Below are 26404 nucleotides of genomic sequence, written 5' to 3'. Positions count from 1 at the left end.
GGCTGTTGTCCGACTCTCATGGGTCCACGTGGGGTCATGTTTGTCTGAGCTAAGTTTGGTTGAAGTTTGGCTGATGCAATGAAGGGGCCTGTTGGGCAATTCCTATTGTGGCTAAGCCTACCTGTGTTCAGACCTTGCTGTAGGGAATTTGCTTATGAATAGAGCTATCTATCTCTTTACCTCTTAAGTGCTGACATCTGCTGAGGGCTATTGAGAAAAGTAGGGGCTGCTTTCCAAGAGCATGTTTCTCCATTTCTCCCTTTAGGGAAATATAATATTCTGCCTTTTTAATACTTCTGAAAATATTTCACTCTTCTAGGAGAGGGGTGGGTGCTAACTTTCTACACACACACACACACACCCAAAAAGTTGGGTGAACCTTAGTCCCTAGCTTGGATTAAAAATTTGTTTCCTTTAAGTACCAACTCATAAGGAAATAGTAGAATTTATAGTAGAACCGGCCAGTACACTCCCACAGAGAGGGCCTCCTCAGGGTGCCATCGGTCAGGCAATGTCGGCTGGCAACCCCCCGGGGAAGAGCCTTCTCTGTGGGGGGACCTGCCCTCTGGAATGAACTACCCCCAGGGATACGACTGATCCCGGACCTCCGGACCTTCCGCCGGGCTCTGAAGACTTTTTTATTTCAGCAAGCCAGGCTGGGTTAAAAAATTTTAATTGGTGAATTTTATGGGTAAGGGGTTTTAAATTGGGGGAAGCCAAAGATAAATTTAATTTTGTTTTATAGTATTTTAATGTTTATATTGTATGATATCAGTCTTCCAATATTTGAGGGGCTGCCATAGAGAGGAAGGGGTCAGGCTATTTTCCAAGGCATCCAAAGCCAGACAAGGAATAATGGATGGAAACCGAACAAGGAGAGATTCAACCTAGAAATAAGGAGAAATTTTCTGACAGTGAGAGCAATCAACCCATGGAACAGAAGTTGCCTTCAGAAGTTGTGGGAGCTTCATCCCTGGAGGCTTTCAAGAAGAGACTAGACAGCAATCAGTCAGAAATGGTGTAGGGTCTCCTGCTTGGGCGGGGGGTTGGACTAGATGACCTCCAAGGTTCCTTCCAACTCTGTTAATCTGTTAAATCCCATCTACTTTAAACCCGATCTAGACAACTCTAATCTTTCGGTGCCCTCTAGTGGAGATGTGGAGGACTGCAGCCCAAATATAGCAGCTTCTTAAAGTTGCTGAGGTTTAGAATTTGCAACCCCAATAAGAATAGCCTAAAAAACCAGAGATGAGCAAATGGAGGAGATTTGGAGGGGGGGAGGGTGCACGCTTACCGAACATGAAGAAGAGCCCGCCGCACCCGCACAGATCATCGAATCAGTGATTTTGTTGCCCCAAAATTCCATGCACTGCTGATTGGACAGGAGAGGCAGGGCTGTTTGTTGCAACTTGCACGGGTTGTCAAAAGCTGCAAGAGAAAAAGATTAAATCAGCAGCCAGAAGGTTTCCGGTGTAAAGGATCTGATCCATCTTTGGCTGCTCCCTGGCCTCCCCTGAGCTCAGAACTCATCCCAGAAGGCTGATCAGCTACTCCATGTTCAATTATTCTTAGCCTTCCCTCCCCCTCCCCAGATCCCTCTTTGCATCATCCTGGAAATACAACAACACACATTTGGCCTATTATTGCAACCTGAAGTGCTTGCAGTGGACAGAGAGAAATCCACTTATCTTCCTATTTCCCCTGCCTTCCCTTCCTCTGTTAATTCCCAGCAGCTGAATTTTAAATGTAAACTTTTCAAGGCAGTCAGGATTCAAGTTTTTGTACTTCAATGCCATGCAGAAAATTGTTGAGTTGTTGATTTCAGCGAGGAGAAACTAGCAAGCTTCTCTTCTCTTCTCTTCTCTTCTCTTCTCTTCTCTTCTCTTCTCTTCTCTTCTCTTCTCTTCTCTTCTCTTCCCTTCCCTTCCCTTCCCTTCCCTTCCTCTCCCCTTCCCTCCTCACCACTCCTTCCTCTCCCCTCTATTCCTGTCTCACTTTCACCTTTTCCCTTTCCTTCTCTTTTTCTTCCCTTCCCTTCCCTTGGCACTGAGGTTCCACTTATCCCCTCAGGTTGTACAATACACCTCCCTACTCCTTGGTGAAGTGTGAGAAGAATCTCTCACTAACTTTCCCAGTTCCTTCACTCACTGGGAGCAGAGATCCCTTCTCTGGATCCTGGAGATCCTGGCTGCCAGGAGAAATCGGTGGTCTCCAGACCAACAGGAGCTTGTGGGACTGAGGGATGCTGAGCTTCTTAATTTTGATTACTCCAATTCTCCAACTTACAGGTTGAGCTGCCGAGATATTTTTTGCTGTGCTTAGCTGGTCTCTTTGCAGTTGTACATTAAATAAAACTCCAGGTGACTTATATCGACCTAATGAACCTTTCTTGGGAGCAGAAGAGGACTTTTCCCATTGCTGCCTTCCAGATTTTGTCCGTCCTAGATCTGGCCATGTTTAGCCAAAGCTGGTTAGGTTAACCCTCTTTTCACCGCTTCCCTACTGCATGCTACTTTCAATCCAAAGCAGGAGGAAGAAGCAGCCCCCTCAATAACCAAGATTCCTCTCAGACCTACCATTGTAGCGCGTCTTGCCCCAGCCACTGGTGACACAAATGTCCCCACTCTGGAAGGAGTCTGTGGCATCGGTCAGGCACACGGGAGACACGGTCTCAGTGAACCTGGCAGGGGTGGCCAGTTTGATGAGGGCGATGTCATTGTTGATATTCCCGGAGTCCCACTCAGGGTGGACAAAGACCTGGTGGGAGAAGAGAAAAGCTGTTAAGGCTGCAAGGAGATGATGATGTGGAGGAAGTCCCTTCTGGCTTATCTTTGCTTATGGGTTTACCCAGGGGTGAAATGTAAAATTTGTTACTACCGGTTCTGTGGGTGTGGCTTGGTGGTGGGGGTGGGGGTAATGTGACTGGGTGGGCGTGGTTTGTTTAACTTTTCAAAGTTAAACAAACCACTTTTTAAACAAACAAAAAAGTTTAACTTTTCAAAGCATTTTTTTTTCTACCACCTCTTCAGCTGAAGTGCTTGCAAAAAATGCTTTGAAAAGCCTCTGCCGATCAGGCCACTCAGCTGGGATCGTCAGAGACTTTTCAAAGCATTTTTTTTTACCACCTCTTTGGCCAAAAGGTTGCAGAAAAAACGCTTTGAAAAGCCTCTGACGATCCCAGCTGAGCCGCGCGATCATCATTTTTTTTTTACTTTTAAAAGCATTTTTTCGTCAGAAGAGGTTGTAAAAAAATGCTTTTAAAAGCTTTTTTTAAAAAAGCCTCTGATGATCATGCGGCTCAGCTGGGCATGCGCAGGGATTTTTGCTATCGGGTCTCCGAACCATCTGCCGCCATCGCTACCAGATTGGGTGATCCGATCCGAACCGGGAGCATTTCACCCCTGGGTTTACCAATCACCCTTGGCCAGCTTTTGATTTCCAGATCCGGAAATCAAAGTTATGCATGCTAATACGACTTTTGATATGAAGTGATAGTAAGAGAATATAGAATAATGGAGTTGGAAGGGATCTTGGGAATCTTCTAGTCCAGCCACCTGCTCAAGCAGGAGATCCTATACCATTCTGGACAAATGACTTCTTGGAACTGTTCTTCATGATTTAGCCTCCAGTCTCCTAACCATCTTTGTTGTTCTTCTCTGCACTCTTTCTAGGATCTCAACATCTTTTTTGCATCATGACGGCCAAACTGGATGCAATATTCTAAGTATGGTCTTAGTAAAGCAGTACTAATACGTCAGGTGATCTTGATTCTATCTCTCTGTTAATGCAATTTAGGATTGTGTTGGTTTTTTTGGTTGCTGCTGCGCACGGCTGGCTCATGAATAGAAATAGAAATAGAAATAATAGAAATAGAAATAAATAGAATAGAATAGAATAGAATATTGGAATGGAGTAGAGTAGAATAGAATAGAATAGAATAGAATAGAATAGAATAGAATAGAATAGAATAGAATAGAATAGAATAGAATAGAATATTGGAATGGAGTAGAGTAGAATAGAATAGAATAGAATAGAATAGAATAGAATAGAACAGAACAGAACAGAACAGAACAGAACAGAACAGAACAGAATAGAATAGAATAGAATAGAATAGAATATTGGAATGGAGTAAAGTAGAGTAGAATAGAATAGAATAGAATAGAATAGAATAGAATAGAATAGAATAGAATATTGGAATGGAGTAGAGTAGAGTAGAATAGAATAGAATAGAATAGAATAGAATAGAATAGAATAGAATAGAATATTGGAATGAAGAATAGAGTATAGTATAGTATAGTATAGTAGAGTATAGTAGAGTAGAGTAGGGTAGAATAGAGTAGAGTAGAGTAGAGTAGAGTAGAATAGAATAGAATAGAATAGAATAGAATAGAATAGAATAGAATAGAATAGAATAGAATAGAATAGAATATTGGAATGGAGTAGAGTAGAGTAGAGTAGAGTAGAGTAGAGTAGAGTAGAGTAGTAGAATAGAATAGAATAGAATAGAATAGAATAGAATAGAATAGAATAGAATAGAATAGAATAGAATATTGGAATGGAGTAGAGTAGAGTAGAGTAGAGTAGAGTAGAGTAGAGTAGAGTAGAGTAGAGTAGAATAGAATAGAATAGAATAGAATAGAATAGAATAGAATATTGGAATGAAGAATAGAGTATAGTATAGTATAGTATAGTATAGTATAGTATAGTAGAGTATAGTAGAGTAGAGTAGGGTAGAATAGAGTAGAGTAGAGTAGAGTAGAGTAGAATAGAATAGAATAGAATAGAATAGAATAGAATAGAATAGAATAGAATAGAATAGAATAGAATATTGGAATGGAGTAGAGTAGAGTAGAGTAGAGTAGAGTAGAGTAGAGTAGAGTAGAGTAGTAGAATAGAATAGAATAGAATAGAATAGAATAGAATAGAATAGAATAGAATAGAATAGAATATTGGAATGAAGAATAGAGTATAGTATAGTATAGTAGAGTATAGTAGAGTAGAGTAGAGTAGGGTAGAATAGAGTAGAGTAGAGTAGAGTAGAGTAGAGTAGAGTAGAGTAGAGTAGAGTAGAGTAGAATAGAGCTGGAAGGGACCTTGGAGGTCTTCTAGTTCAGGGGTCACCAACCTTTCGGGCCTCAGGGATCACTAAATTCATAATTTTAAATTCTGCAGACCACTAATATGATCTGCCTAATGACTGGCTGGGTGGGCGTGGCTAGGTGGTCATGTGACTGGACGGGTGTAGCCAATTCAATGTCACTCACGTCAAGGAGCACCTTGCCGACTTCCGGTTTGCGAGCTTCGGTGACGGCGGTGATTTTCTAAAGACCGCCAGCCCCGCCGCCTGTAGAGCCGCCCCGCGAACGAGGAGCGGCTCGAAAACTCCGAAATCTTGAAGATTGCAGGAGCAGAGACAGCAGGGTACAGGTTGAGCCCCTGTAACCCCCCCAGGGAATCGCTTCTGGGGGTGAAAACAGGAGCGGCTCCCTTCCAACCTGCGGAGACTCCGGGCGGCGTGGGACGATTCTGCCTTCAGCAGAACAAGCCGATAGCAGCAAACTTTTAAAGTGAGAGGAACTAATTCTAACAAATAGCGGAAATATCAACTTGAATCCAGAAACCTGAAAACTGCAAGTATTAGTGCTTCATTGACTTTTTAAATCAAAGAGAAAGTGAGCGAGTGAAAGTGATTTGAAAAAATATGGCGTCCAGCACTTGAGTTAACGAGCTAGTGAAAGTGATTTGCGAAGCCTCTCTGCTTTGCTACAAAGTTGAAAAGTTGCTACAAAGTTGTTCTACCTAAAGGAAAAAATTTTTCTTGCTAAAATTGGACTTTGCTTTACTTTAGTTTTACTTGATTAAATCTGGGGGACTTTTTTAGAAGCTTCTGTGGAAGAGGGAAAGGAAAAAGAACTTCCCTCTTTAGAAAAACTAGCTTACGTGGCACGATGGCTTCAAAGAAGCAGGAAGGGAAGGCATCAGGGGGGGGATCCCCCACACACAAACATCAAACGCAACTTCCCCCTGCTCAGCAGCTACAAACTCAGAAAAAAGAACTTGATGTGGGAGATTTAAAAGAATTTATTTCTAAAACTTTGGATGAAAAATTTCAAGAATCTCAACAGGAAATAGATCATAAACTTCAAAAATCACATGAGGAATTTTTGCAGGAAATTAATGAAGTTAAAGATATGGTGAAACAGAATCAAAATATGGTGACCAAAAAAATATCAGAGGTGGCGTCTGGCCTGGCAAATTTTATTGGGAAAGTTGATTTTAAAGTTGAAGAACTCAAATTAGAAGTTAATGTTAGGATGAAAGATAATGACTATAAAATTGAAGAAGCTGACAATAAAATGCAGAGAATTGAAGATGAGATTGTCATGATACAATTCCGGGCGATGGAATTTGCCATACGGCTTCGGGGAATTCGAGAGGAGGAGAGACAGGACTTGAGACAAGTTTGCTCTGAAGCCCTGGCTAAGATTTTACAAGTTAATCCTGATTTGGTATTTCATAAAATAGATAAAATCTATAGAGTGAACTCTTGGGTGGCCAGACAAAGACAACTGCCTAGAGATGTGGTCATATACTTTACTGAGAGAGAAATTAGAAATGAAATCCTCCAAAAATCTTTTCACACCTCTGTACAAGTGGGGGGCTCACGACTTGTAATTTTTAAAGAATTACCTCCTAAAATGCTGAAAGCTAGAAAGGAATTTGGTTTTCTTGTTAAGGAATTGAAAGACTTACAGATACCCTTCCGGTGGGATGCACCAGCTGGGATAATTTTTAGATATAAGGGAGAAGGATATCGGTTGAATACCGTGGAGAAGGCACAACATTTTTATAGTACTATTCTTAAGGAAAGAACACCATCTCCACGTACATCTACAGTTTTGGAGATTAAGGAGAGTGAAGAGAGGCAATTGGAAGAACAGTCTAAGCAGGAATTAGAAAATGTGCAAGGTGCAGAAGGAGGTTTTCTGAGTGAGCCCTTGCTGGATTCTTCCCCAATTTTGGATTTGATTCAGTTGACTGAAGTTAAAGATCAACGTATAACTAGAGCTCAATCCAAGCTACTTAAACAAAAGCAACAACAACAACAGGAAAGACAAGACAAGAAGGCAGCTAAGAGTACCCCACAAGAGAGTGGAGCTATGGGAGGAGCAAGATCGAAGCTCTTGGATGAACTTCAAATATTTTGCTCTGCGCTCCAGAAACAGGCTGATGACCCTTAAGTGTCTATCTTGGAATGTTAATGGGTTGAATTCAGCACAGAAAAGGAAGAAACTATTTACATATTTGAAACAATTTAATAATGATATAATATGTTTACAAGAAACGCATATTACAACTCAAGATCAGAAATATTTGATAAATTCAAAATTAGGAATACATTATATATCTTCAACTTCGCAGAAAAAGAATGGTGTGGTTATTTATGTAAATAAAAAATTAACAGCAAAAGTTATAGAAGTAGATCAAGATGGTAGGTTTGTAGCAATTGAATTGCTCACAGCAAATGGTCAAATTCTTTTGATTGGAATTTATGCTCCCAACCAACAACAGGATTATTTTTACAAGATGTTACATACTAAAATATTGCAATGGGACTATAGATCTATTTTATTGATGGGAGATTGGAATGGAGTAATTGATTCTAAATTAGACAAAAAGAGCTTGGCAAAGTCTAGAATTAGACTACCGCAGACCTTTTTTGATATGAAAGAAGATATGGAACTAAAAGATGTTTGGAGAATACATAATCCAAATGAATTGGACTACACTTTTTTTTCCGATAGACATAGATCTTTTTCTAGGATTGATTTTATCCTGTTGTCAAATGATCTACTTGTTAAGACAAAAAGAACAAAGATTTTTCCAAGAACTTTGACTGACCATAGCCCTGTTTGGATAGAAATTGAGATGGATAAGGTTGAGAGACGTTCTTGGAGATTAAATGAGAACTTGTTTAGATATGAAAAAAATACAATAGAACTTAAAAAGCATTTGAAAGAATTTTTTGAAATAAATTTGAATAAAGGTACCCCAATTGAAATTGTTTGGGACGCTAGTAAAGCTTATATGAGAGGGGTACTTATCTACATGAATTCTAAACATAGACTGTTCCGACAAAAGAAAAGATTAGAGTTGGAAATGGAAATAAAGAATAAAGAACAGTTACTTATTAAAAACCCAACAGATGAAAGAATACGAAGTGCTATAAAACTTTTGAAAGACCAATTTCAAACGCTTATGGCGGAACAAGTTGCAACAAGTTTACAATATGCGAAGCATAATACATTTTGCAATGCTAATAAACCGGGCAGATGGTTGGCTTACACTCTGAGGAAAAAACAAAGTATACGGACTATTGATAGTATTGACATTGGAGGGAAAGAAATTTTTCAACAAAAATTAATTAAAGAAGCTTTTGTGGATTATTATACTAAATTATATGCCAAAGAAGAGGTGCAGAATGGACTTATAGAAAAATATTTAAAGGATAAGAGAGTTACAAAAATTACTGATCAACAAAAAGAAAGAATGAATTATCCTATAACAGAGGAGGAGATAATAGCAGCAATTAAGCAGCTAAAAACAGCCAAAGCTCCTGGCACGGATGGTTTGACTGCAGTGTATTACAAAACTTTACAAGCTGAAATGGTGGGACAACTTAGAGATTTATTTTGCAATATTCAACAAGGGGGTAAAATACCCCCATCTTGGACAACTGCTTATATATCTTTGATACCAAAGGAACAAGTTGGTCCTAAAAAACCAGAGAACTACAGACCAATATCTCTTTTGAACACAGATTATAAAATTTATGCGAAGGTATTAGCCAACAGGTTGATGCCAGTAATCCAAAAAGTGATTCATGAGGACCAAGCGGGATTTATTGAGGGCAGATACATGAAGGACAATGTAAGGCAAGTAATAGACTTATTGGAATATCTTGATAAGAATAAACAGATTTCTGCAGTGCTGGTTTTTTTGGATGCGGAGAAGGCCTTTGATAGAGTGGATTGGAACTTTCTACTAAAGACTTTAAAAAAGATGGGCTTTGGGGACCAATTTATACAGGCGATTTCAGCAATTTATCAAGAGCAAAAAGCACAGATTATTATTAATGGAAGTTTGACGACAGAGTTTAAAATTGAAAAAGGAACAAGACAGGGTTGTCCGTTGTCCCCACTTTTATTTATTTTAACATTGGAAGTCTTGCTAAATACAATACGGGACTCAAAAATTTTGAAAGGTATAGTGATAAGGCAAGAGGATTATAGAATAAAGGCATTTGCAGATGATCTGGTTGTTACCCTATCACAACCAATGGAATCAACAATCCTGATGAACGACATTATACAAGACTATGGTAGAGTTTCAGGTTTTAAACTGAACTCAAAAAAGACTAAAATGATAGTTAAGAATATGACACAAGATCGTAAACATGAGCTTGAAAGGAAGGCAGGTTTTGAAATTGTACCTAAGGTAAAATATCTTGGAGTTCAGGTTGCAGAATCAAATATGAAATTGTTTCAAAATAATTATGAGGTGTTGTGGCGAGAGGTTCAGAAAGACATGGAGACTTGGAAAAAGCTGCAACTGTCTTTACTTGGAAGAATAGCAGCAGTTAAGATGAATATTTTGCCAAGATTTCTGTTTTTGTTTCAAATGATTCCGGTGCTTAAAAGTGATAAACAACTGAAAGTCTGGCAGTCTGGTGTGAATAAGTTTGTCTGGAACGAGAAAAAGCCGAGAGTGAAATTGAAAATTATGCAAGATGTTCCGGAAAGAGGAGGCCTTAAACTCCCAAACCTACAGTTATATTATGATGCAGCAGCTTTAACTTTAACAAGTGATTGGTTTGGAAATAAAAAGGCTGGAATATTGAATGCAGAAAGTTTTGATCTTGAATTTGGATGGCATGCTTACTTATTTTATGATGATAAAGTTGATAAAGTATTTAAAAGTCATATACTCAGAGATTCTTTGATGAGAGTTTGGAAGAAGCACCGACTCAAATGGGATTATAAAATACCGCTATGGCTGGATCTTGGTCATACCTTGTGGAATACAAATATAATGTCACTCGGGGGGTTTTTATACAAAGAGGTTCTTTTTACAGATGCGGGCAGATGGCAGCTGAAGACATTGCAGACACTGTTGGACGAAGGGATTAATTTAACCTGGTTACAATATAATCAATTACAAATGAGATGGAAAGAGGACCAAAAAACTGGTATTATACTGCATGAGGAAGAATTAGTTAGACATATAAGAGAGAAAGGTCCAATGCATATTAAAAGGCTTTATAATGTTTTGTTAGAAAGGGACTCAGAAACTGAATTAGTTAAAGATTGTATGATTAAGTGGGCACAAAATTTTGAAGAACCAGTGATGTTGGAAACATGGGAAAAAATTTGGGTTCAGAATGTTAAGTTCACACAGTCGCAGAATTTGAGGGAAAATTTTTATAAAATGTTTTATAGATGGCATTTGGATCCTAAAAAGTTGTCATGTATGTACCCTAATGTTCAGCCAAAATGTTGGAGATGCGAATGTTTGGATGCTACGTATTATCATGTATGGTGGACCTGTAGGAAAGTTAAGGCTTTTTGGATAAAAATTTGGTGGGTCATGCAGAATGTTTTGAAGAAAAAAATTCAATTTTCTCCACAATTGTTTTTATTGGGTATAGTTAAGGGTTTTACACGGGGTGAAATAAAACTAATATTGTATATGATAACAGCAGCAAGATTGTTGATAGGTAAATATTGGAAGAATGAAGCTTTGCCTACTATCGAGGAATGGACTTTGAAGATGGCCAGTTTTGCAGAGATGGCGAAGATTTCAGCGTATTTAAAAGATTGTTCACAAGAGACTTATGAATGGGAATGGAAAAGGTGGATAGAATATGTTCAGAACAAATACCAAACTAGAAAGTATCAAATAGCTTTTATTTGAAAATAATGTATTAGAAATATTTTAATGTAAAGAGACAAAGAGGAAAAATTATATAGGGGGAGGGATGGGTTCAGGTTTATATATTAGTGTTATTAGTTATGAGTATGTAATAGGGAAGTCTGGGGGGGGAGGGTTAGGGAGGGTTAGGGAGGATGGGAAGTTTGGGGAGGGAGGTGGGGGGGGTGAAAAAAGGGGTGAAAATGTAATTGAAAAACTTTTGCAATAAAAAAAAAAAAAAAAAAAAGGAGCACCTTGCCAACCTCTACTCGCCCCTCCCCTCCCACCCACTCATCACCTGTCTGCCTGGGCTCCAGAGGTGGGTTTCAGCAGGTTCTGACCAGTTCTGGAGAACCGATAGCAGAAATTTTGAGTAGTTCGGAGAACCAGTAGTAAAAATTCTGACTGGCCTCACCCCCATCTATTCTCTGCCTCCTAAATTCCAGCTGATCAGGAGGAAATGGGGATTTTGCAGTATCCTTCCCCTGGAGTCGGGTGGGAATCCCCTGCCATGCCCACCAAGCACACCCACAGAACCGGTAGTAAAAAAATTTGAAACCCACCACTGCTGGGCTCCTTAGGGCCCCAACAGGAAGCAGTTGTTGGAGCTAAGCAGCCACCACGAGAAAGAGTTGGCAAAACAGCTCAGTTCAAATTGGATCTGGCCAAGAAGGAGGCTCAGCAGGAGCACCTCACTGAGGACTAGGAGCATAGGCTTTCCAAGCAGAGGGAAGACCTGTGGGAGTGCAAGGCCAGGTACCGGCGCCTGGAGGCTCAGCGGGCTGAGATGGTCAGCCAGTTCCAGGCCTTGATGCACTCCCACCGGAACGAGGCCCTCCAGCTCTTCGCCACCAGCAGCACTTCCCTCCAGCCTTCACCCAAAGCCCCACACCAGGAGGCTGAAGCAGACCCCAAGTCGGAATTTCTACCCCCCTCCAACCCGCACAAAAAGACCCCAAAGGGGGAGACTCTCTGCAGCAACACAAACGTTCATTACACGTATCTGTCCCAGGGGCCCCTGATTTAGTGCAATATAAAAAATGCAAATATTTTTTTCTGCAGACCACCAAAATTTTCTCACAGACCACCAGTGGTCCAGACCATCAGACATGTGACCGTCTAGACCCATGATGGCGAACCTTGGCACCCGTGCCACAGGTGGCACATGTAGCCATATTGGTGGGCACGTGAGCTCAGCTGATTTTCGGGCCTTCTGAGCAAGTTGGCAAACGGGCTGTTTCTGGCATCTGGAGGACCTCCGGGGGTGGTGGATGGGGAAGGCTGTTTTTGCCCTCCCCAGACTCCTAGAAAGGCTCTGGAGCCTGGGGACCACAAAAAACGGGCCTTCCGGGCCATCACATGCCAGGAGCAGGGGTGGTGGTGTGTCACATGCGCATGGGCAGGGGTGGGGTGCATAGAATTATGGATGTGGGCATGCGCATGCGTGACACCCCCCCCCCAACTCCTGGCACGCAATGGCAAAAAGGTTAGTCATCACTGGTCTAGACTCTTCTTAAAAGCCTCCAGTGATGGAGCACCCATGATTTCTGGTGGCAAGCTGTTCCATTGGTAAATTGTCCTCACTGTTAGGAAGTTTCTCCTTAATTCCAGGTTGCTTCTCTCTTTGGTTAGTTTCCATCCATTGTTTCTTGTCCTGCCTTCTGGTGCTTTGGAGAATAATTTGATCCCCATCTTCTTTGTGGCAGCTCCTCAAATACTGAAATCCTACTATCATGTCACCCCTAATCCTTCTTTTCTTTAGACTAGCCAAAGCCACATTTCAGTTATTGACTGCAAGATCCCTCTCACAGTTACTGCTATTTAGGCAGGTTTCACCTAATCTGTACCTGTCCACATTTGGTTTTTCTTGTCTAAGTGTAAAACCTTATTCTTCTCTACACTGAATTTCATTTTGTTAGATAGGGCCCCGTGTTCAAGTCTGTCGAGATCCATCTGAATCTTGAGCATATATTCTGGATGTTGGCTATTCCTGCCAGTTTAATGTCATCTGCAAATCTGGTAAGTTCCCCTTCTATCCTCTCATCTAAATAATTGATGAAGATGTTGAAGAGTACTGGGCCTAAAACAGAACCTTGCGGTACCCCTCTGCATCCTTCCCTCCATGTAGATGTAGTTCCATTTTAGATCACAGGCTGAGTGCAGCTGGCCAGCCAGTTATGAATCCATCTAATGGTGGTACTGTCTACCCCACCTTTTCCTAGCTTTCCAAGAAGTAGGCTGTGGTCTACTTTGCCAAAGTACAGATTAAGAGAGTCGGAAGGGACCTTGTAGGTCATCTAGTCCAACCCCCCGCCCAAGCAGGAGACCCTACACCATTTCTGACAGGTGGCAGTTCAGTCTCTTCTTGAAAGCTTCCAGTGATGAAGCTCCCACAACTTCCGAAGGCAACTTCTGTTCCATGGGTGGATTGTTCTCACTGTCAGAAAATTTCTCCTTATTTCCAGATTGCTTCTCTCCTTGTTCAGTTTCCATCCATTATTCCTTGTCTGGCCCTCAGGTGCTTTGGAAAATAGCATGACCCTCTTCCTCCTCTCTGCGGCAGCCCCTCAAATATTGAAAGACTGCCATAATGTCTCCCCTGCTCCTTCTCTTCGCTAGATTAGCCCTGCCCAGTTCCTGCAACCGTTCATCCTATGTTTTAGCCTCCAGTCCCCTCATCATCTTGGCTGCTTTTCTCTGCACTCTTTCCAGAGTCTCAGCATCTTTTTTATAGTCTGGTGACCAAAACTGGATGCAGGATTCTAAGTGTGGTCTTACCAAGGCTTTGTAGAGTGGTATTAGTACCTCCCTTGATCTTGACTGTATCCCTCTGTGAATGCAGCTTACTTTGACATCTAGCGACCTCACCCACCTCCTGAATAGCCAGCTTCTGTATGTCCTCTTCGGGAGAGCAGCGGTCAAATTCTCCAAGCACCACAACATCGCTGGTCCTGCAGGAGGCAAACAAAAAGTGAATGCCAGGCACACATCAAGAAAGCATGGGCACAGCATGGCTTGGCATCAACCTTGCAGAAGTGGGTAGGTGACTTCAACAACCGAGGATTGGGAAGGTGAAATTATGTGCTCAAGAGCTCTCAAACAAACAAGCTGAAGTCCCAGAGAGTCTTCACTTCACTTTAAGGACTTCACTTTCAGGGTGTGGAGCGGTTTGGGTTTCATGGAAGTCCTTCTCTAATCTGAATGTCCTTCTGAGGTGCTGATGCTGTGGATCAGAGGTCTTCAAACTTGGCAGCTTTAAGACTTGTGGACTTCAACTCCCAGAATTCTCTCAGAGAATTCTGGGAATTGAAGTCCACAAGTCTTAAAGCTGCCAAGTTTGAGGACCTCTGCTGTGGATGATGGGATCACCCCGCAATTTAAAACTGATTTCATCTTTGCCCTGGGAAATTTGGAATCACAGGTAGTCCTTGACGTACGACCACAGTTAAGCCCAAAATGTAGGTTGCTAAGTGAGACATTTCTTAAGTGAGCTTTGCCCCATTTTACATTTCTTGCCAGAGTTGTTAAGGGAATCACTGCCATTGTTAAGTTAGTCACATGGATGTTAAGTGAATCTGGCTTCCCTATGGACTTGTCTTGTCCGAAGTTTGCAAAAAGAGATCACATGACCCTGGGACACTGCAGCCATCATAAATAGGAGCCAGTTGCAAAACATCCAAATCACGTGACTCGGGGAATGCTGCAATGGTTGTAAGTGTGAAAAATGGTCATAAGTTGCTTTTTTCAGTGTCAGTGTAACTTTGAATAGTCACTGAGCATATTTTGTAAATTGAGGGCTACCTGTATTACCACCCACCTTTTATTAAAGATCAAAAGCAGGGGTGAAATCCAGCAGGTTCTGACAAGTTCTGGAAACCGGTAGCGGAATTTTTGAGTAGTTTGGAGAACCGGCAAATACCACCTCTGGCTGGCCCCAGAGTGGGGTGGGAATGGAGATTTTGCAGTATCCTTCCCCCAGGAGTGGGGTGGGAATGGGGATTTTGCAGTATCCTTCCCCTGGAGTGGGGTGGGAATGGGGATTTTGCAGTACCCTTCCCCTGGAGTGGGGTGGGAATGGGGATTTTGCAGTACCCTTCCCCTGGAGTGGGGTGGGAATGGAGATTTTGCAGTATCCTTCCCCTGGAGTGGGGTGGGAATGGGGATTTTGCAGTATCCTTCCCCTGGAGTGGGGTGGGAATGGGGATTTTGCAGTATCCTTCCCCTGGAGTGAAGTGGGAATGGGGATTTTGCAGTATCCTTCCCCTGGAGTGGGGTGGGAATGTGGATTTTGCAGTATCCTTCCCCTGGAGTGGGGTGGGAATGGAGATTTTGCAGTATCCTTCCCCTGGAGTGGGGTGGGAATGGAGATTTTGCAGTATCCTTCCCCCGGAGTGGGGTGGGAATGGAGATTTTGCAGTATCCTTCCCCTGGAGAGGGGTGGGAATGTGGATTTTGCAGTATCCTTCCCCTGGAGTGAGGTGGGAATGGGGATTTTGCAGTACCCTTCCCCTGGAGTGGGGAGGGAATGGGGATTTTGCAGTATCCTTCCCCTGGAGTGGGGTGGGAATGGCAATTTTGTAGTATCCTTCCCCTGCCACGCCCACCAAACCATGCCCACAGAACCGGTAGTAAAAAAATTTGGATTTCACCACTGATCAAGAGTGATCTTTTTTTAACCCAATACTGCCATGCCTGAACAGCGTTTACAAGTAACAATTACAAAAGGTTCATCTTCCTTTTCTCCCTTGCTTTAGCCACAGGTAGTAAGACATAAAGGTAAAGGTCACCCTCGCACATATGTGCTAGTCGTTCCCGACTCTAGGGGGCGGTGCTCATCCCCGTTTCAAAGCCGAAGAGCCAGCGCTGTCCGAAGACGTCTCCATGGTCAGGTGGCCGGCATGACTCAACGCCAAAGGCGCACGGAACGCTGTTCCCTTCCCACCAAAGGTGGTCCCTATTTTTCTACTTGCATTTTTTACGTGCTTTCGAACTGCTAGGTTGGCAGAAGCCGGGACAAGGAACTGGAGCTCACCCCGTTACGCGGCACTAGGGATTCGAACCGCTGAACTGCCGACCTTTCGATCGACAAGCTCTGAATCTTAGCCACTGAGCCACCGTGTCCCTTAAGACATATACACTTGTTATTGCCCCAAATATCTCCCCGACAAGCTCTAGTGCCTGATGCAATTTCCCCACAGCAAGGAAGAAGGGGGGGGGTACTCACGTCATCCCACAATGAGCAGCTGTCACCACCCAGTTCTCGTTAACCAGAGAACCACCGCAGAAATGCCATCCGCTTGGCTCCTGCGAGGAAAGCCAACACAAAGACAGTGTGAGACCCACATCAGGTTGTAGTAGTTGGCAAGAGACACACATTGTGTGGCCCTGGAGAGCTATCCAGTAATCTGAGCCTCCTGTTCAGGTCCTTCTGGAACAAGTAGCCTGCCCTGACCTCTCTGGATTTAAATGGGGAGTTGAGAATCAGGACTAGACAATTTAGAATAGAACAGAGCTGGATGGGACCTTGGAGGTCTTCTAGTCCAGCCCCCTGCTCAAGCAGGAGAACCTAGACCATTTCAAATAAGTGGCTGTCTAGTCTCTTCTTAAAAGCCTCCAGTGATGACCACCCATGATTTCTGGTGGCAAGCTGTTCCACTGGTTAATTGTCCTCACTGTTAGGAAGTTTCTCCTTAATTCCAGGTTGCTTTTCTCTTTGATTAGTTTCCATCCATTGTTTCTTGTCCTGCCCTCTGGTGCTTTGGATAATTTATTTATTTATTTATTTATTTGTCATATTTCTATGCCGCCCACTCTCCGAGGACTCTGGGCGGCTTACAACAATCGACAGTATACTAAATAGCATATTGGCCCCTAACAATCGGGGTCCTCATTTTACCCACCTCGGAAGGATGGAAGGCTGAGTCAACCTTGAGCCGGTGAGATTTGATCCGCTGATCTGCTGAACTAGCAGTCAGCTGAAGTAGCTGCAGTACTGCACTCTAAGCACTGCGCCACCTCGGCTCTATATAATAATTTGATAATTGATATATATTATAATAATTTGATCCCATCCTCTCAGTTTTAATTGAATTCGGTTTTAATTGGGTTGTTTTTAATATCTTGGGCCGAAATTATTTAATTGTTTTTTAAATTGTTTTTAAATTTTATATGCAATGTTTTATCTTGGCTGTACACCACCCTGAGTCCCGCAGGAGAACGGCGGTATAGAAATAAAATAAAATAAAATAAAATAAATAAATAAATAATAAATAAATAAATAAATAGGGGACTTCCGGTTTCCTTGTCTTCGGCGACGGCGGCGCTCTTTGAAGCTCCGCCAGCCCCGCCGCCTGTAGAGCCGCTTCGAGACGAAGAAGCGGCTCGAAAACTTCTAAATCCACAGGATTGAAGAAGGAGAGATCGCAGGGCACAGGTTGAGCCCCTGTAACCCCCCAGGGAAGTTTCTGGGGAGAGAACAGGCGTGGCTCCCTCCCAACCTGCTGAAACTCCGGGCGACGTGGGACGATTCTGCTTTTGCAGAACAAGCCGGCTGCAGGAAACTTAAAGCGAAAGAACCAGCTTTAATAAACAGCGAAACTACTGAATCCTGAAATTTGGAAACGCAAGTATTAGCACTTTGTTGACTTTTCAATTTGAGAAAATGCGAGTGAGTGAAAGTGCTTTGAAAAAACATGGCACCTAGCCTCAGAGTTAACGAGCCGGCGAGTGTGGATTGGTGAAGTTACTTTGCTTTGTTACAAAGTTTCCAAGTTGCTACAAAGTTGCCTTGCTTGTTATAAGAGAAACAACTGGGAAATTTTTCCCTTTTCAATACTGGACTTTGCTTTATTTTAACCCTTATTTGATCAAATCTGGGGGACTTTTTTAGAAGTCTTTGTGCAGGAGGGAAAGGAAAAGGAACTTCCCTCTTTAGAAAAACTAGATCACGAGCCAGGATGGCTTCAAAGAAGCAGGAAGGGAAGGCATTAGGGGGGGATCCCCCACACACAAACATGAAATGCAACTTCCCCCTGCTCAACAGCTACAAACTCAGAAAAAAGAATTTGATGTGGGAGATTTAAAAGAATTTATTTCTAAAACTTTGGATGATAAATTTCAAAAATCTCAACAGGAGATAGATGATAAACTTCAAAAATCACATCAGGAATTTATGCAGGAAATTAATGAAGTTAAAGACATGGTGAAACAGAATCAAAATAAGGTGACCAAAAAAATATCAGAAGTGGCGTCTGGCCTGGCAGAATTTATTGGGAAAGTTGATTTTAAAGTTGAAGAACTTAAATCAGAAGTTAATGTTAAGATGAAAGACAATGATTATAAAACTGATGAAGTTGATAATAAAATGCAGAGAATTGAAGATGAGATTGTTATGATACAATTCCGGGCGATGGAATTTGCCATACGGCTTCGGGGAATTCGAGAGGAGGAGAGACAGGATTTGAGACAAGTTTGCTCTGAAGCCTTGGCTAAGATTTTACAAGCTAATCCTGATTTGGTATTTCATAAAATAGATAAAATTTACAGAGTGAACTCTTGGGTGGCCAGACAAAGACAACTGCCCAGAGATGTGGTCATATACTTTACTGACAGAGAAATTAGAAATGATATCCTGCAAAAATCTTTTCATACTTCTGTACAAGTGGGGGGTTCACGACTTGAAATTTTTAAAGAATTACCTCCTAAAATGTTGAAAGCTAGAAAAGAATTTGGTTTTCTTGTTAAGGAATTGAAAAATTTACAGATACCCTTCCGGTGGGACGCACCAGCTGGGATAATTTTTAGATATAAGGGAGAAGGATATCGGTTGAATACCGTGGAGAAGGCACAACACTTTTACAGTACTATTCTTAAGGAAAGAACACCATCTCCACGTACATCTACAGTTTTGGAGATTAAGGAGAGTGAAGAGAGGCAATTGAAAGAACAGTCTAAGCAGGAATTAGAAATAGTGCAAGGTGCAGAAGGAGGTTTTCTGAGTGAGCCCTTGTTGGATTCTTCTCCAATTTTGGATTTGATTCAGTTGACTGAAGTTAAAGATCAACGTATAACTAGAGCTCAATCCAAGCTACTTAAACAAAAGCAACAACAACAACAGGAAAGACAAGACAAGAAGGCAGTTAAGAGTACCGTACAAGAGAGTGGCGCTATGGGAGGAGCGAGATCGAAGCTCTCGGATGAACTTCAAATATTTTGCTCTGCGCTACAGAAAGAGGCTGATGACCTTTAAATGTCTATCTTGGAATGTTAATGGGTTGAATTCAGCACAGAAAAGGAAGAAATTATTTACATATTTGAAACAATTTAATAATGATATAATATGTTTACAAGAAACGCATATCACAACTCAAGATCGAAAATATTTGATAAACTCAAAACTAGGAGCACATTATATATCTTCAACTTCGCAGAAAAAGAATGGTGTGGTTATTTATGTAAATAAAAAATTAACAGCGAAAGTTATAGAAGCAGATCAAGATGGTAGGTTTGTAGCAATTGAATTGCTCACAGCAAATGGACAAATTCTTTTGATTGGAATTTATGCTCCCAACCAACAACAGGACTATTTTTATAAGATGTTACATACTAAAATATTGCAATGGGACTATAGATCTATTTTAATTATGGGAGACTGGAATAGAGTAATTGATTCTAAACTAGATAAAAAGAGCTTGGCAAAGTCTAGAATTAGACTACCACAGACTTTTTTTGATATAAAAGAAGATATGGAATTAAAAGATGTTTGGAGAATACATAATCCAAATGAATTGGATTACACTTTCTTTTCTGATAGACATAGATCCTTTTCTAGGATTGATTTTATTCTGTTGTCAAATGATCTACTTGTTAAGACAAAAAGAACAAAGATTTTTCCAAGAACTTTGACTGACCATAGCCCTGTATGGATAGAAATTGAGATGGATAAGGTTGAGAGATGTTCTTGGAGATTAAATGAGAACTTGTTTAGATATGAAAAAAATACAATAGAACTTAAAAAGCATTTGAAAGAATTTTTTGAAATAAATTTGAATAAAGGTACCCCAATTGAAATTGTTTGGGACGCAAGTAAAGCTTATATGAGAGGGGTACTTATCTATATGAATTCTAAACATAGACTGCTCCGACAAAAGAAAAGATCTGAGTTGGAAATGGAAATAAAGAATAAAGAACAGTTACTTATTAAAAACCCAACAGATGAAAGAATACGAAGTGCTATAAAACTTTTGAAAGACCAATTTCAAATGCTTATGGCGGAACAAGTCGCAACAAGCCTACAATACGCGAAGCATAACACATTTTGCAACGCTAATAAACCGGGCAGATGGTTGGCTTACACATTGAGGAAAAAACAAAGTGCACGGATTATCGATAGTATTGATATTGGAGGGAAAGAAATCTTTCAACAAAAATTAATTAAAGAAGCTTTTGTGGACTATTATACTAAATTATATGCCAAAGAAGAGGTGCAGAATGGACTTATAGAAAAATATTTAAATGATAAGAGAGTTACAAAAATTACTGATCAACAAAAGGAAAGAATGAATTATCCTATAACAGAGGAGGAGATAACAGCAGCAATTAAACAGCTAAAAACAGCTAAAGCTCCTGGCACGGATGGTTTGACTGCAGTGTATTATAAAACTTTACAAGCTGAAATGGTGGGACAACTTAGAGATTTATTTTGCAATATTCAACAAGGGGGTAAAATACCCCCATCTTGGACAACTGCTTATATATCTTTGATACCAAAAGAACAAGTTGGTCCTAAAAAACCAGAGAATTATAGACCAATATCTCTTTTGAATACAGACTATAAAATTTATGCGAAGGTATTAGCCAACAGGTTGATGCCAGTAATCCAAAAGGTGATTCATGAGGACCAAGCGGGATTTATTGAGGGTAGATATATGAAGGACAATGTAAGGCAAGTAATAGACTTATTGGAATATCTTGATAAGAATAAACAGATTCCTGCAGTGCTGGTTTTTTTGGATGCAGAGAAGGCCTTTGATAGAGTGGATTGGAATTTTCTACTAAAGACTTTAAAAAAGATGGGCTTTGGGGACCAATTTATACAGGCGATCTCAGCAATTTATCAAGAGCAAAAAGCACAGATTATTATTAATGGAAGTTTGACGACAGAGTTTAAAATTGAAAAAGGAACAAGACAGGGATGTCCGTTGTCCCCACTTTTATTTATTTTAACATTGGAAGTCTTGCTAAATACAATACGGGACTCTAAAATTTTGAAAGGTATAATGATAAGGCAAGAGGATTATAGAATAAAGGCATTTGCAGATGATCTGGTTGTTACCCTATCACAACCAATGGAATCAACAATCCTGATGAACGACATTATACAAGACTATGGTAGAGTTTCAGGTTTTAGACTGAATTCAAAAAAGACTAAAATGATAGTTAAAAATATGACACAAGATCGTAAACATGAGCTTGAAAGGAGGGCAGGTTTTGAAATTGTACCTAAGGTAAAATATCTTGGAGTTCAGGTTGCAGAATCAAATATGAAATTGTTTCAAAATAATTATGAGGTGTTGTGGCGAGAGGTCCAGAAAGACATGGAGACTTGGAAAAAGCTGCAACTGTCTTTACTTGGAAGAATAGCAGCAGTTAAGATGAACATTTTGCCAAGATTTCTGTTTTTGTTTCAAATGATTCCGGTGCTTAAAAGTGATAAACAACTGAAAGTTTGGCAGTCGGGTGTGAATAAGTTTGTCTGGAACGAGAAGAAGCCGAGAGTGAAATTGAAAATTATGCAAGATGTTCCAGAAAGAGGAGGCCTTAAACTCCCAAACCTACAGTTATATTATGATGCAGCAGCTTTAACTTTAACAAGTGATTGGTTTGGAAGTAAAAAGACAGGAATACTGAATGCAGAAAGTTTTGATCTTGAATTTGGATGGCATGCTTATTTATTTTATGACGACAAAGTAGATAAAGTATTCAAAAGTCATATACTTAGAGACTCTTTGATGAGAGTTTGGAAGAAGCACCGACTCAAATGGGATTACAAAATACCGTTATGGCTGGATCTTGGTCATACTATGTGGAATACAAATATAATGTCACTCGGGGGGTTTTTATATAAAGAGGTTCTTTTTACAGATGCGGGCAGATGGCAGTTGAAGACATTACAGATACTGTTGGATGAAGGAATTAATTTAACTTGGCTACAATATAATCAACTACAATTGAGATGGAAAGAGGACCAAAAAACTGGTATTATGTTGCATGAGGAAGAATTGGTTAGACATATAAGAGAGAAAGGTCCAATGCATATTAAAAGGCTTTATAATGTTTTGCTAGAAAGGGATTCAGAAACTGAATTAGTTAAAGATTGTATGATTAAGTGGGCACAAAATTTTGAAGAACCAGTGATGTTGGAAACATGGGAAAAAATTTGGGTTCAGAATGTTAAATTTACACAGTCGCAGAACTTGAGGGAAAATTTTTATAAAATGTTTTATAGATGGCATTTAGATCCTAAAAAGTTGTCATGTATGTACCCTAATGTTCAGCCAAAATGTTGGAGATGCGAATGTTTGGATGCTACGTATTATCATGTTTGGTGGACCTGTAGGAAAGTTAAGGCTTTTTGGATAAAAATATGGTGGGTTATGCAGAATGTTTTGAAGAAAAAAATTCAATTCTCTCCACAACTGTTTTTATTGGGTATAGTTAAGGGTTTTACACGGGGTGAAATAAAACTAATATTGCATATGATAACAGCAGCAAGATTGTTGATAGGTAAATATTGGAAGAATGAAGCTTTGCCTACTATCGAGGAATGGACTTTGAAGATGGCTAGTTTTGCAGAGATGGCGAAGATTTCAGCGTATTTAAAAGATTGTTCACAAGAGACTTATGAATGGGAATGGAAAAGGTGGATAGAATATGTTCAGAACAAATATCAAACTAGAAAGTATCAAATAGCTTTTATTTGAAAATAATGTATTAGAAATATCTTAATGTAAAGAGATAAAGAGGAAAAATTATATAGGGGGAGGGATGGGTTCAAGTTTATATATCAGTGTTATTAGTTATGAGTACATAATAAGGAAGTCTGGGGGGGAGGGTTAGGGAGGGTTAGGGAGGATGGGAAGTTTGGGGAGGGAGGTGGGGGGGGGAAAAGGGGTGAAAATGTAATTGTAAAACTTTTGCAATAAAATAAATAAATAAATAAATAATTTGATAATTATTATATATTATAATAATTTGATAATTATTATATATTATAATAATTTGACCCCCTTCTTTGTGGCAGCCCCTCAAATACTGGAATCCTGCTATCATGTCCCCCCTAATCCTTCTTTTCTTTAGACTAGCCTGACCCAAATCCTACAGCCGTTCTTCGTATGTTTTAGTCTCCAGGGGCCTCTGATCATCTGAGTTCAATGTTTCTCAACCTTGGTAGCTTGAAGATGGGTGGACTTCAACTCCCAGAATCCCCCAGCCAGCAGCGCTGGCTGGGGGATTCTGGGAGTTGAAGTCCACCCATCTTCAAGCTTCCAAGGTTGAGAAACACTGTCTTAGTGGCTCTTCTCTGAACTTCTTCCAAAGTCTCAACATCTTTTTTGTAGTAGGGTGACCAAAATTGGTTGCAGGATTCCAGGTGTGGTCTTACTAAGATTTTCTAAAGCGCCGGGTTGAAACGGAAGGGAGAGGCCCACCCATCTGAGTGAGATAAGGAAATGAAAAATGCAGGGGTGCCGGGTCCCCCTATGGTTTAAACTCCAATTGATAGAAAACTTCACACATGCACGTCCATACACGAAAATAACACAGCCTTAAAAAAAAAGAAAAAGAATTTTGTCTTTCCTTAGGCAAGAGCTTGGTATGTGATGCCCACGAAAAGCAAAAGATGGCACTATCGCAGCTGCCATTGTGGCATTTCTGACCACACGCCACAGCTATCCCTGCACGTGTTTGTGTGTGTGTGTGTGTGTGTGTGTGTGTGTGTGTGTGTGTGTCAGGGGAGGGGTGAAAAAATGTGGAAGAGGCTGCCGAAAGGCAAGCACAGAAGAACCAAGACTGGACTGGGTGCTCCAATCTACGATTTTAAAAAAATCAGAAGGGAAACAAGGGAGACCATATGGAAGGAGGAAACGGAAGAGAAGGCCATCTGGAGGCCTGATAAAATGTTGTGCAGAAGGCGTGCCAAGGATACAATAAAAGCTTTGGATGGAAACGCTTGGATGGTCGTACCCTGTGTTAGTGTGTAGAAACTCATTTGCACATTGAAAGGTTGCGTGAGTGGAAACCTGATTCTACTGAAATCTTAACGGATTAACAGAGTTGGAAGGGACTTTGTAGGTCATCTAGTCCAACCCCCTGCCCAAGCAGGAGACCCTACACCATTTCTGACAGATGGCAGTCCAGTCTCTTCTTGAAAGCTTCCAGTGATGAAGCTCCCACAACTTCCGAAGGCAACTTCTCTTCCATGGGTTGATTGTTCTCACTGTCAGAAAATTCCTCCTTATTAGCAGGTTGAATCTCTCCTTGATCAGTTTCCATCCATTATTCCTTCTCTGGCCTTCGGGTGCTTTGGAAAATAGCTTGACCCCCTCCTCTCTGTGGCTGCCCCTCAAATATTGGAAGATGCTATCCTGTCTCCCCTGGTCCTTCTCTTCACTAGACTAGCCAGGCACAGTTCCTGCAACCGTTCTTCATATGTTTTAGTCTCCAGGCCTGTGATCATTTTAGATAGATTCAGATTAACAAAGTTGGAAGGGACCTTGTAGGTCATCTAGTCCAACCCCCCACCCAAGCAGGAGAGCTTATACCATTTCTGAAAGATGTCAGTCCAGTCTCTTCTTGAAAGCCTCCAGTGATGAAGCTCCCACAACTTCTGAAGGCAGCTTCTGTTCCATGGGTTGATTGTTCTCACTGTTGAAAATTTATCCTTATTTCTAGTTTTAATCTCTCCTTGTTCAGTTTCCATCCGTTATTCCTTGTCTGGCCTTCAGGTGCTTTGGAAAACAGCTTGACCCCCTCCTCTCTGGGGCAGCCCCTCAAATATTGGAAGATGCTCTCCTGTCTCCCCTGGTCCTTCTCTTCACTAGACTAGCCATGCCCAGTTCCTGCAACCGTTCTTCGTATCTTTTAGCCTCCAGTCCCCTAATCATCTTGGTTGCTCTTTAGGATACCTATTTGGACTCAGCTTTAGTTCTGCAGCCTGTGCATTCTGTGCATGGTCAGAGGCTCTGCAACCTCTTTAGTCAAGCCCTGCGACATTGAGGAAGTTGAAGCAGTTGAAAGCTTCTGAAAAAGAAAGCATCAAGCAAGAGGCAAGGTAACCATCCCTTCCCCGTGCCCATTACCTGTAAAGACGCCTGCCAAGACCACGATCCGGGCACTGCATCCTCTCCGTTGACGATACGGGAGTAGCCTTTGATGACAGGCTCAATGGCAGGATCCCCGCAGGCTGGAAGCAACAAAGAAAATCATCTTTCCCGAATTCTACAATTTGCTTTCAGTTAGTGGCCATCAATGTCAACCTAGGAATAATACAGACGGAAGCAGCCAGCAGCCCCTGACTATGGACGCAGCCGCTCCATGGTCATGGGATCAAAATTTGGGCACTTAGCAGCTGGCATGGATTGATGACGGATACAGAATCCTGGAATTGGGTCCTCGCCATCTGCAATCTTCCCAGCCAGCCGATGAACAGCAAAGTCCAGGGGGGAAAGCTGCCTTTGCAGCTATAGAATATAATATATAATATATAATATATAATATATAATATATAATATATAATATATAATATATAATATATAATATATAATATATAATATATAATATATAATATATAATATATAATATATAATAGATAGATAGATAGATAGATAGATAGATAGATATAGATAGATATCGATATCGATATCGATATCGATATCGATATCGATATCGATATCGATATCGATATCGATATCGATATCGATATCGATATGGAACGGAACGGAACAGAACAGAACAGAACAGAACAGAATAGAACTGGAAGGACCTTAGAGGTCTTCTAGTCGAACCCCCTGCTTAGGCAGGAAAGTCTGTACCATTTCAGACAAATGGTTGTCCATCTCTTCTTTAAAATTTCCAGTGTTGGAGCATTCATAACTTCTGGAGGAAAGTTGTTCCACTGGTTAATTGTTCTAATCATCAGGAAATTTCTCCTTAGTTCTAAGTTGCTTCTCTCCTTGATTAGTTTCCACCCATTGCTTCTTGTCCTGCCCTCAGGGGCTTTGGAGAATAGTTTGACTCTCTGTTCTTTGTGGCAGCCCCTGAGATATTGGAAGACTGCTATCATGTCTCCCCTAGTCCTTCTTTTCATCAAACTAGACATACCCAGTTCCAGCAACCGTTCTTTATATGTTTCAGCCTCCAGTCCCCTAATCATCTT

General features: G+C 41.0%; 1 protein-coding gene across 1 annotated transcript in view; it reads right to left on the bottom strand.

Moving 5' to 3' along the window:
• Positions 1 to 26404, bottom strand: part of LOC139323724 (chymotrypsinogen A-like) — a 28482-nt gene that overhangs the window by 841 nt on the left and 1237 nt on the right. The window contains exons 2-6 of the mRNA XM_070953188.1: positions 25329 to 25432; positions 16196 to 16275; positions 13844 to 13922; positions 2577 to 2757; positions 1295 to 1428 (exon numbers count right to left, since the gene is read on the bottom strand). Of these exons, the coding sequence (XP_070809289.1) occupies positions 1295 to 1428; positions 2577 to 2757; positions 13844 to 13922; positions 16196 to 16275; positions 25329 to 25432 (578 nt within the window). The remainder of the gene's footprint in view (positions 1 to 1294; positions 1429 to 2576; positions 2758 to 13843; positions 13923 to 16195; positions 16276 to 25328; positions 25433 to 26404) is intronic.

The sequence above is a fragment of the Pituophis catenifer genome, unplaced genomic scaffold, assembly GCF_029215685.1.
Source record: "Pituophis catenifer annectens isolate HBS135680 unplaced genomic scaffold, rPitCat1.0.hap2 SCAF_13, whole genome shotgun sequence".
Lineage (NCBI taxonomy): Eukaryota > Metazoa > Chordata > Lepidosauria > Squamata > Colubridae > Pituophis > Pituophis catenifer.
This window is presented reverse-complemented; position numbering and strand designations above follow the sequence as displayed.